At 40.8% G+C, this 11935-nt stretch overlaps 1 protein-coding gene across 1 annotated transcript; it reads right to left on the bottom strand.

Moving 5' to 3' along the window:
• Positions 1–972: 972 nt before the first annotated feature.
• On the bottom strand, positions 973–11737 carry slc46a3 (solute carrier family 46 member 3). The gene is made up of 6 exons (XM_050040475.1): positions 11611–11737; positions 9999–10208; positions 6237–7116; positions 4398–4481; positions 3992–4148; positions 973–3008 (listed from the first exon to the last, which is right to left on the bottom strand). Exons 2-6 carry the CDS (start codon positions 10185–10187, stop codon positions 2888–2890), a joined length of 1431 nt encoding a protein of 476 aa, XP_049896432.1. The 5' UTR covers positions 10188–10208; positions 11611–11737; the 3' UTR covers positions 973–2887.
• Positions 11738–11935: the final 198 nt, after the last annotated feature.

The following is an 11935-nucleotide window of genomic DNA, read 5'->3' as shown; positions in this document are numbered from 1 at the left end:
ATCAGACAATGCCAATACATGTGTGAGCATCGATGACTTATCCTCAAAAATGGCAGTTTGTATTGGGAACATGACATTATGGGGAGACATCTATAACTATCAGACCATTAAATTACACCGTGGCTGCACTGAGAATATAGGCTAATCAGGTTTGCTATGGTTAAACCTAGGGTCATCAGGAGTTCCTTTGTAGCCTTTGAAATACAGGGAATCCAGAGCGGAGTACACTTTAGTGTGCACAGTGAAAAGGAGTGTATATTCAGAGAAGATTTACACTCACATTTATGAGTGTTTAACATTGTCATTTATTGTTAGACGACATAGAGGATAAAAAGATAAACCCCTCCCTTATTTCCATGCTGTACTTCAGGTACACCTTTATATGTCTATGGTGTTGGCTCAAGATACTGTAGGGGCACAATATGCCTGTAAACCTGGTTCAAGAGTGACACCTAGTGGACAAAGGCAGTATCACTATAAAGTTGGATCAGTTGTTTTTTGTTATTCTCTTGAACACAGACTTGTTAAAATATGCGAGTACTATGACTCAGGCCCACACCCAAACTTTACAGATGACCTCAGAAAACGAGCACAAATTGGTATCAAATGGTTTTTAGTACAGGTCTTCCTGATCAAAGCAGAATTTCCTTCACTGCTTGTAGGCACTTTGTTTTGTTGCTGCTGACACGTGAATCTGTGGCTAGGGACAACATGTAGTGAAGAGTATTTAAGATTTAAGTTGATACTTAGTTTTCAAGGTTTAATTTAACTTCCTGATGGTTTTCTTTTTCTCTATTTCTACATTCCAAACCCAATATTACACATGATAACACAGTCTGTGTATTTTTACTGGCTGGATGTCTGATTCCTGAGGATTTCCAACAAAGATAAAGAGCTTCAAAAACACCTGTTTCTTACGAGGAAAGAGTTTGTGCTTATATTTGAGAATTGAGCTTTTTAAGACACAGAACGTAATTATCCATTGGTTGTTATTTCAGCAACAGCAAGACTTAAAGTGAAGAGAGCATGTTCTCACATAGACAATAAAACCTAATAGTCATCTTTGAGACTCAGAGAAAACCATTTCTTTGTTTTCTTTTTTTTTCTTTTTTTTTACATTGTACCTACACAAAGACATAAACACACATAAAAGAAAATGATCACATAAGTAAGTACCACAGGTGAAAAACACACAAAATAACAAAAACTTTGGCGTTAGATTTCCTCAGTTATTTGCACTTGAAAATAACATTTTAAAAAAAGGGCAAAAACACTAACTACATCCCTGCATTTCCAGTCATACCTAGGTGGTCCACCTAAAACCATTCCTGAAATGACTTTGTGGCACAAGGTGGTTGATAAACCAGCATCATTTTTCATGTTATATTTAACTCCATCCTTCATCCTGGCTCAGAGAACCCACTGATAAATTGTTGTTTTAAATAAATATGCTTTTCCCATCATAATACAGTTTTTGGGGTCTTTTCCTGTCTTATAATCTCTTAAATAACCAAACATTATGACCAGAGGACAACCATAAAAATCTCCTATTCTCTGTGAAAACTCCTTCCACCTTCTGGGGGTTCCTTGACATTCCTTATACAATCACAATGTATACTTAAATATTTGCTTACTCATAACGCTTAATGTGGGTTTTTAGAAAAAAATAAACTTTACATAGTAAAATAGGTTTGTGTTGTATTGCACATTTGGTGTGTTGCATGAAATTTCGTCTTGGAAACAAGTGACAGTAGAGCTCTTTGTAAAGCTAACATTACCCTAAAAAGGAGGCAAAACATGGTACAGATCTGAATCAGTTTACCTAACTGAAAGTCTGAAAACAGGTATTTTAAAATTGCAAGTCATAGCACACTCAGCAAGCATGTTGCATTCATGCTTTTTCTGCTTAGTTTCACAAGAAACACTGTGCTGCTACACTATATTGTGATACTACATGATACAGTTTTGACCTGTGATATTTCATGTGAGGGCAGTTTTTTTTGTCTCTGTATGCCATAATTATACCTTCCTCTGAGTGTTTTATATTGTTGTTATGTCTTTGTATATGAATTATTGAGGGCTATCCATTCTGAGTAGTTTCATGTTGTAGGGCCCTGTGAGGTTGCCATTTATCCGCATTATTGTATTCCTCTGCCAGATTGTCCTTGATTTACTTATTTGTTATTGTATATTTCCTTTCTGCTTTAATATGTGTGGGTTTGCTATGGTTCATATTTACATTTACACCTCTTGATTAGTTCCAATTGAACAGATGGCCTCAATGTATTTTATACCATAATGACAACATTTTAAGTGGAAATACGCTGGTTATCCATGAATTAATGCAGGATTTTTAACTTACAGAGAGCCTCGGATGCTTTTCAGACTGCCAATCAGTACCATGGACTTTCATTATCAGTAATCTGGACTGTTTTGTTCTTATTTTAACAATCGGAATCCTCTTGAATCTGTTAGTAATGTCACTGTCAGGCCATTTTGGAGGTAGAAATAATGTGTGAGGATTCTTACCATTCTTCATGGAAGACCTCTGAGATTGGATGCACATTAACAGCCCATCCCTGCTTTATATCTTATTAATGCTACCATTTTAACATGTAACTATCTCAACAAGGTTCTTGTAAAAAAAAACAGATCCACTGTTTCTGAACCTGTTTGCCTACAATTCCCTGTTGTATCTTTATATCATTCAAGTTCAATAGTACAAACTACCACAGCAATAAGACATGAGAGATGAATCTGAAAACTGCATTATTAGCTTGAAACTTAAAAGAAGAGTCACTGAGGTTCTCAGGAGAATAAAAGTGTCTTAGAATAAATGACTTCAAAGAAAAATATGTGCTGGTAAGGCTTTGGCAGTCCACGTGGCTCAGTTGAGAAGAAGAGGACTGTTGTCGTTTTGATCTTCAACATGATCCTCCTCAACTGGGACAACAAGGTCTGGCTTTCTGTCCTCTTCAGCAACATCCACTCCGATCACACCCACCACCCTGAAACAGGGAAAAAACAAGGTATAAGAGGAGCAGAATAACTATGGGATACATTACTGTCTCTACCAACTCCAAATAAACTGGGCAACTGTTTAACAAAGCTTCTCTCTGCAACCACAGCACAGGTTTTCATTTACCAAAGTCACTGTTACAAGACATAAACCCCAATAAGTGTGCTACGAGCCAGACTTGACAATCTGTACATGACCCACTGAAAAAATAGATTTTTTTGTAAGTGGAGCCCTTGTTGTTCTTGGCTGTAAGACTAAGATTGCTGAACCAGTGGCTTTGTTATTCTATAACTACACAGAATTGAACAGAAGAAGCAGCACATGTGACAGAGATGGATTCACTCAAGGAGTTTCATGTTTCATGCTACGCCTCCCAGACTGACTCAGCAGTACTACACTGCCAGCTCAGTGTTACAGAGCAAATGTAAGAACACAGTGTACCACAGATAGATATGCATTAATAGCATTTCTTTCATTCCTATATATAGCACAGCATCAATGTTGATGGTGTATTAGTCAAAATGCAAAGGGAAAGACATAATGTTCATGCCAGAGATTTCCATAACTATGTGAAGCAGGAAACAGTTGGGTGATGGAACTTAGATGTGATACGCAGGAATGACGAACTGATTTTTCTTGTTTTCTGAAGGGCCAAACCAAGCAATGCATTTTTCTTTTTCTAGTCGAGCAAAACTGGCCAACAGTGACTCAGCAGAAAAAAGGGTGATTGTAATGTAACCCACAGAGTGCAGCTCTACACCTGAAGCATATCTGCTTGCATTACCTGCTGTTTTTATCATTGTATGACCTAATCACTTTGGACTGAATACTCTCTGAACACCTTAAGGTTGGAAATACATGATTGTATGCCTTAGTTATGTTAAGCATTTGCACTATGTAGTGAAACATGCAAAGGCGCTGGTACAAGCCTCTAATGTTCTGTTATCTACTTTGGCAACTTGATGAACTTACCCTAGAACAAACAGGGGGATGGCACAGAGTCCTGCAGACAACAGGAAGGCGAAGCCGGGGTACCATGCCACTGTAGCAGCATAGACGCTGTTGAAGACAGCGCTCGATACATTCCCAGTTAAACTCTCCAGGAAGGAAAGAAAGGCAAACAGGGCTCCTGTCGAAACACACCCAGGAGAGAAGAAAAACAAATATTTTAAAAAGTGATAGGCTGACTGATAACAGGAAATGCCTAAAGTCAGTTGAATTTTAAGATTGCCCTTTGCTCTAAGGAACAGAAACTAGGAGTGTTTTGTTTTCAAGTGCATCATGAAGTTGCCTGGACAGGCAACCCTTCAGTGGACTCTGACTCTGCAAACACACAGTCATGGGTCCATGGCTCCTGCAAAGCTTTCAAAACACTCACCCTGTTCAGATTTTGGGATGATCTTTGACATCATGGAGCGCAGAACGGGGAAAGGCATTATAGCCAGTAGCATTGGCAGCCTCACTGTGGCAAACATGTAACAAAAGACAGATTATATTTCACATCATAACGCAGGGACTATAATGTAACCTCATCAACCTGTAAAATACACACATAATTAAATTCATTTTTCACACTGGTTATATAAATGTCAATTTAAATAAACAATGCAGTGATAACAGATCATAATGACACTGTTTTATCTACTTGCAATGCAATAATCTAATAAAATACAGAGGATACTGAATCCCTGGTAACGTTTCTATAGCTTGTAAAGGCTGAAGGAAAGGCAGGATCTGTTAATCAGTAACCTTTGAGACACGCTTGTGTTGTTTATTGATGTAATTTTCTGGTTTTTATCACTCTCCACTGTGCCATTTTTCCAGTAGCTTCAGTGTGTCTTTTTTAATATAATATGTGCTGTCACCATATTTTAAGTAAAGCATGCCATGTAATATATTGGAGAATAGACTATCTAAACATAGATATTACCCATTTCTCATATGTATGACAGTAGGCACACAGAGACATATTAGTTAGTTATTAACATGAATCCTTTGCATAATCTCACAGTACAATTTTGTAATCTATATTTTGCTTAACAGAAAAAAATAAGATGTAATTTATCACAAAATACTTCCAGAGCTTGTATTTGTGTATTTGAAATACTTAGAATACATTAATGTGTCATTTTATTCTCAAATAAGACACATCACAACACAACACAACTTTTTAATTTCTTTTCATTTGTTTTTTTTTGTGTGTGTCTTTTGCACTCTTTCAATCTGTCGCTTATAAAGGTGGAGATTTTACACTTACATTTATCACTCCTGAAAAAGGGCATCTGCTAAATGTCCAGTCTTACTGTTGTCTGAAAGAACTAGTGCATCACCGTGGATTAACTGTTCAGATTCAGCAATTGTATTTCAATTGCCAGTGCACTCAGTCAGTCAGTGGTCGCTGCGACTGACAGAAACCACCCAGAATGCACCCTGAATTCACATCATCCGATCTCCAAGATATCCCATTAGGCCACTTTAAATGTATGATGTGGGAAATTGGGAGTGCTCATCTTTTCAGTGTAGGGAGGTTATGTCAGACCCATATTGAGGCTACTAAATGCCTAAAATGTGATATTATCAGTTTGTTTAAAATGTATATTTGTATTTTCAAATTTTTAATGTTAAACACAGGTTCCATACCTGTGTTTGTATTTTATTTTTGATTCATTTGATGAGCAAGGTTTTTTTTTCTTTCTTTTTTTCTTAAGATATTTTTTGGGGCATTTTGCCTTTAATTGATAGGACAGTCATGTATGAAGGGGGGAGAGAGAGGGGGAGTGAGATGCAGCAAAGGGCCACAGGCTGGAGTCGAAGAGAGAGGGGGAGTGAGATGCAGCAAAGGGCCACAGGCTGGAGTCGAACCCGGGCTGGTGCGGCAACAGCCTTGTATATGGGGCGCCTGCTCTATCCCCTAAGCCACCGAGGCCCCGATGAGCAAGTATTTGTAATTTTTCACAAGATACTTTTAGATGTATTTGTGCCCATCTCTGAGTCAAGGGTGAATCCAATTAATATTATTCCACTGTCTTCATCAAACTATTCAACATCACTGAATTTCTCTGAAAACAGGGCAAGTAAATACAAAACCAGGTCCAGGTTTGTAAACCTTGTTAACAACTGACAGACAAGGCCTTGGTGATTTCTCCCCTAAACAGGAGATTCAAACTATTGTACATTAGTGGTTTTAGCAGAACAGTGTTGTGGAAGGTTTACTCACCTAAAAACATCAGTAGCGTGGTCTTCACAAATGGCAGCAGGACCATGCCTGATACAACGGAGAGGATCCCCAGCAGGATAATGAGCAGCTGTGGCACACCGCAGCATGTGAATACTGACACTCCCACGAAGCTGACAAAGAACACAGCGGTGGACAGTGCTGAGCCGTAGCCAATCAAAATCTCAGTCCAGCACAGTGGCTCATCCAGCTCATATAGCACCAACAAGGAGAATCCACCCCAGGCGAAAGAGAAGCTGGTGAAGATGAGCATCAGGAGGACCAGGACAGTTTTACACCTTTGGCTAGTCCCTGCAAACATCTGGTAGACTCCATAGAGCATCTGTTTCATGGCTGAGCTCTGAGGAGACCCATCTAGAATAATGGTATCAGTAGGGGCTTGCTTCACAGTCTCTTCTAGGATGAAAATTGCATAGAGCAGGATCACACACTGACAAAGTGCAGCGGTTAGGAAAGGCCAGTTAAAGCCTGCAGCTCTCAAAAAGTAGCCTGTTGATATTGAAGCCACCCCAGACAACAGGCCAATCATCATGTCCACTCCAGCAATGCGCAGCGTCTTCTGCCGATCATCCTCACACAAGTCTGCTATGTAGGCGAAAACGCCGCCCAGGAACGTCCCCAAGCCGCCAAACAGAGAACTGAGAAGCGAGGAGCCGACGAGCAGGTATATGTTGAGCTCGAAGTAAGACACTGTCAGGAAGGACAATGCGTAGATTAACGAGCCAATCAGCGGCATGATGATTGTAATCTTGCGTCCTCCCCGGTCACTATAAGCCACAAGCATTAGGGTGACGATCAAAGAGGGGACTGTGGACAGGAGGTCTGAGTAAAGGGAGAAGAGAGACGCATGTCTCTGTACCTCCTGGAAAACAGAAAGAGAGAGCATGGTTAGGTCAAAAATAAACTTCATGTTAAGACTTTCTGCATTCAAGTGTAAAAGCAAGCCATAGAGAGCGTAATAAATACTCTCAAGTTGGGAACTATCATACAAATGATACAAGTTAAAATCAGAATCAGGAAAGGATTTATTGCCAAGTAGGTTTTTTCTGCCAAGGAATTTTTTGGTGCAACCATAAAACAGACATTAAACATAATAAGAGGAATATAAATGTTCCCAGTGGTGCAAATATGGGAGCTGATGTTGAGGTCCTGGGTGATGAAGGAGTCCAGACTCCACAGCGTCGACTGCTGAGTCACACAGGGTGACAGGGCCAGAAATCCACAATCATCTCCACTGTCTTATGAGGGGGGAGCTCCAAGTTCTTTTCGCTGCACCAGGTCACTAGCTGGTCAATCTCACACCTATAAGCGCACTCATCCCCGCCAGAGATGAGCCAAGTGAGGGTGGTTTCATCTGCTAACTTCAGGAGCTTGACAGACTGGTGACTGGAGGTACAGTTCCAGATGTACAGCAGTTGCAGATGTACAGGAAGAAGAGCAGAGGCGAGAAACGATGCAGCCTTGAGGGGAACTGGTGCTGATAGTTCGGGAGTCAGAGACTTGTTTCCTTAGCTTCATGTGCTGCTTCCTGTCAGACAGGAAGTCTGTGATCCGTCTGCAGATGGAGTCAGGCACGTGCAGCTGGGAGAGCTTGTCCTGCAGCAGAGCCAGGATGATGGTACTGAAGGCAGAGCTGAAATCAAACAGGATCCTGGTGTAGGTTCCTGGGAAGTCCAGGTGCTGGGGGATGAACTGGAGGGCCATGTTGACTGTGTCGTCCACAGACCTGTTGGCTCTGTAGGCGAACTGCAGGGGGTCCAGGAGTGGGTCATTGATGTTTTTGGGGGTGGAAGAGAACAAGGCTCTCAAAGAACATTATGAGCACAGAGGCCAGGGCAACCGGTTTGAAGTCGTTATTTCCTGTGAATCTTGTTTTTTGAGGACAGGGAAGATAGTGGAGGTTCTGAAGCAGGCTAGAACTTGCCGTGTCTCCAGTAAGGTGTTAAAGATGTCTGTGAACACTGGAGACAGCTGATCGGCACAGTGTTTCCAGCCCAGCTGCTCTGCAGGGGTTCTGCCTCCTGAAGAGTCTGCTGACGTTGCTTGCCAGAAGAGAGAGAGCAGTCATTGTGGAGTGGGGCGGTGGAGCTCTGGGATTGGCCCCAGGGGTCTGGAATCATGGGGGATGGTGTCAGGACTGTGCCATTGTCTTTCAAATTGACAGTAGAACTCATTCAGCTGGTTTGCCAGGCGCAGGTTGCAAATGGAGTGGGGGACTTGAAGTTTGGTGACCTGTGTTAGGAGAGTCATTTGGCTGAGAACTGTTGTTGGAGTTTCTCAAAGTACAGTCCTTACGCCTCTCTCACCGCCCTGTTAAGCTTGCACTTAGCCTCTTTAAACCTGTCCTTGTTCCCACTCCTGAATGCATCTTCCTTTTGCAACCTCAGCTGTCTGAGTTTAGCTGTGAACCAGGGTTTGTCATTGTTATAACTCCTCATTTGTATGGGAACATAGCCGTCCTCACATAAGCTGATCTAGGATGTCACAGCCTCTGTGTACAACATTCCAGTCTGTACAGTCCAAATACACAGGCTTACAGAGTTTTAATTTCCGCCTGTACGCAGGAATCAGGTGCACCATGACGTGGGCACCACTGATCATTGTGTAACAACAATCGAAAACATTCTCCTCACTGGTCGGGCATTTAATAAACTGTCTGTATTTTGGGAGTTCATGGGTGAGATTACCTTTGTCAAAGTTACCAAGGACAATAACAAAGAGTCTGGGTATATTCGCTCCACACTCAGAGGTACAGAGATAGTGACAATTCAATTTCATAAAACCAACACAGAATGAAAGCACTTAAGCATCATGTGAGGTATTTTCTATTTATGGCCAAAAGGAACAAAGCTTTTTACCGTGCAACAGGTGCCGTAAAGGGTATTTCAGAACACTAACAGGCTCTTCCAGATCAGTCTGTTTGTTCTCACTTCTCCACTGTATGTCAGTCTCCTTCTATAATTACACAGTTGCTGATACTTTCGTGGGAGAATATTTCCTGTAAATCCTTCCTACAATGTCGTATACCTTGATCTGCTTAAGACTTAATTGCTGTAAATTCATAGGTGGCAATGTGCTTTGAAATAATAAGTGATTAAGGTCCCTGTAAACGTAAATGTAAGATTATCACTCTTTTGAAAATGTGTTGCTGCTGCAGCACATCAGTCAGTGTCTGTCCGAGTAAACTTTAGTCACAGGTCTCCCTTATGGCGCAGTAGCTGAATCGGTTCTTTTTTTTCTGAGCAGTGCAAGATGGCATCTGAGAGGGTTATAGGAAAATTTATGCTGTGTCATGACAGTAAAGGTTGAACATAGACACAGTTTCTCTGGCCAATGCCTAAAGTGCTATTGTTTCTTGAGCTCCAGGTCACTTAAGGAAGCCTGACTTGTTTTCCGGTAGTGAGACATTTCTTTTTGTCAACACAAAGAAACCCTCACACAACATTGATTGAGTCAGTGTCACATGCATTACAATGTGAAAGGCAGAACACACAAGGGAAAGCAGCAGCATTTTTCCCCTGAGATTAGTATTGACAGTATTGATATCATTACACACTATCAGTAAACTGAAAGTGTTACACAGGTGGACAGTAGAGAGGTTAATCCAGTGCATTCATTCTTAGTGTGCTTTAAGAGGAAGGTAAAAAGGGACAACTTGTTCCAGACTTTGGCAGTTGTGAATCCTCCTTTGGCCACGAGTTAATTAAATGCATGCGTTCTTTCATCCAGTGAGAAGTGACTAACCTCAAAGTAGCTGGACTGGTTGCTGCCGTTTCCTACACATCTGGAGGAGTTGTCAGAGATGGGGTAGGTGGTGTTTGTCAGCTCCTGCCAGAGCCTCCTGTACACATACTGCTGCACAAGAGGGTAGATGAGAAAACTGGAGAAAGCATACAGTGCAACCACGGGCTCCACGAGGTAAAGACCCTTCATTTTGAGCGGCTGCAATTTTCCCTGAAAAAGATATGAAGAGAGAATACATAAGAATATAGCCACAGGCGGCAATTCTGGGGTTCAAGCCAGCATGGACCGTTAGAAGTTGAAAGCTATGACAGATCAAGTTCTTTGACAGTTTACGACACCTGCATTAAAGATAAATTACAGGCTTTATAATGATCGGACAAAGGTTTATTCATTTAGCGCAAAATCTGTGCCCAAGCTTCTGCAGCAATGCAGGGACCCCTTGTTGGTCATTTGCAGAAACATTCTGGGAACATGTTTTACCAGATAAACAAATAAACATGTTTGGAAATGAACAATTTCCAAATAATTTCATACACGTATTTCAACATTATTATTTAAGGTATCCTGCCAGTTTTGGAATGATTAGACAAACAATTTTTGATTTATAGTATGATTTTCACATATGTAGCGCCTCCTAGTGATCCCTTTGAATGCATCTTTCAGGATATGTTTATGGTACTGATGACACATAACCTACAAGTCTCGTGACTACTGGCCCATCAGCTTTGGAGTTATGTGCCCATTTTAAAGTTCATGCATCACCATCCCCAAAACCCAAAGAGTTATCAGAAAGCTTTTGATAACTTTTGACCTGCTTGGTCCAATAATAATAATACACCTTAATGGTTGTTGAGGCTTTTTGTATATCAAATTTAGCTGGACTTGTGTGTCAAATTTCAATTCAATCCGACTTATGATGTGAGGGGCATGGCCTTTCCAAAACTGAATTTTTGGCCCCTAATTATAGCGCCCCATCACACCGACTGGCATCATATTAAGCAGTATTTGCACACATATTCCAATCATTGCTGAAAATTCCACGTGTCTACGATGTAACATTTCTGAAGAATGATACAGGTAAAGTCACACAATAACAACAGGGTTTCAGCCCTCGGGCTTGACCCCCTAATTATCATGAAGACAGATAACAGGGTAAAATAACAGGTTAACAATGCATGTCTGCGCAGACATGAGGTTGGATCTTTAAAACACGTGACGGCAATGTCATTTATAAAATACTGCCATTTATACTACAGTTAAAAATGTCCTTAGAACTTCTGAATAGCTTAGAAGATTATCATTATTTGGTTGACTGCACGTTGCAACCTTCAACCTCAAAGTTCAGATAGCTAATATTTTGCTTATGCATTTTGATGATCGTCGATGAGAGAGTTGACACGACATTATAGATCCAATATTAGCTGCGAGTTTAAAACATAAAGTGGAATAAACGATAATAACCATGTAATGCACCGCTTGTTTGTTTGTTCCTGTGAATGCTGAAGGATGAGCTGTGCTATGTCGTTGTTTAGATAGCAAACAAAGAAAGACAGCTTAGCCGTTAGCCTATTTTCTCATAAGACATTGACAAGTACATGCTGTACAAACGTACCTTTTAGACAGACGTCTGGATCATATCATAACCAACCAATTAACCCCTGCAAAGCATTCTGTTTACGAAGTCGGTCTGTGCTCCTCTTTTATACAAAAATGTACGGTGTTATTAAAAAGGCAGAAGTCCCGCCCCTTACCGTATACGATTGGCCAACAGTCTTTCAAGGCTGCGTTCATTCGATGGATGGAACTGTCACTCAACTGTAAAACCGGGCGAGAACATTCTGTGACTTCCTGTAACAAGCTCTTCGTTTCACATAAACATTTATTTTAAATGCCTCGACGTAACGTTAATTTGATACATTTAGAAAAAAATGTTTCAA

The sequence above is a fragment of the Epinephelus moara genome, chromosome 3 (assembly GCF_006386435.1).
Source record: "Epinephelus moara isolate mb chromosome 3, YSFRI_EMoa_1.0, whole genome shotgun sequence".
NCBI classification, from domain to species: Eukaryota; Metazoa; Chordata; class Actinopteri; order Perciformes; family Serranidae; genus Epinephelus; species Epinephelus moara.
Note: the sequence above shows the minus strand (reverse complement) of the source record. Positions and strands in the feature narration are given on the sequence as shown.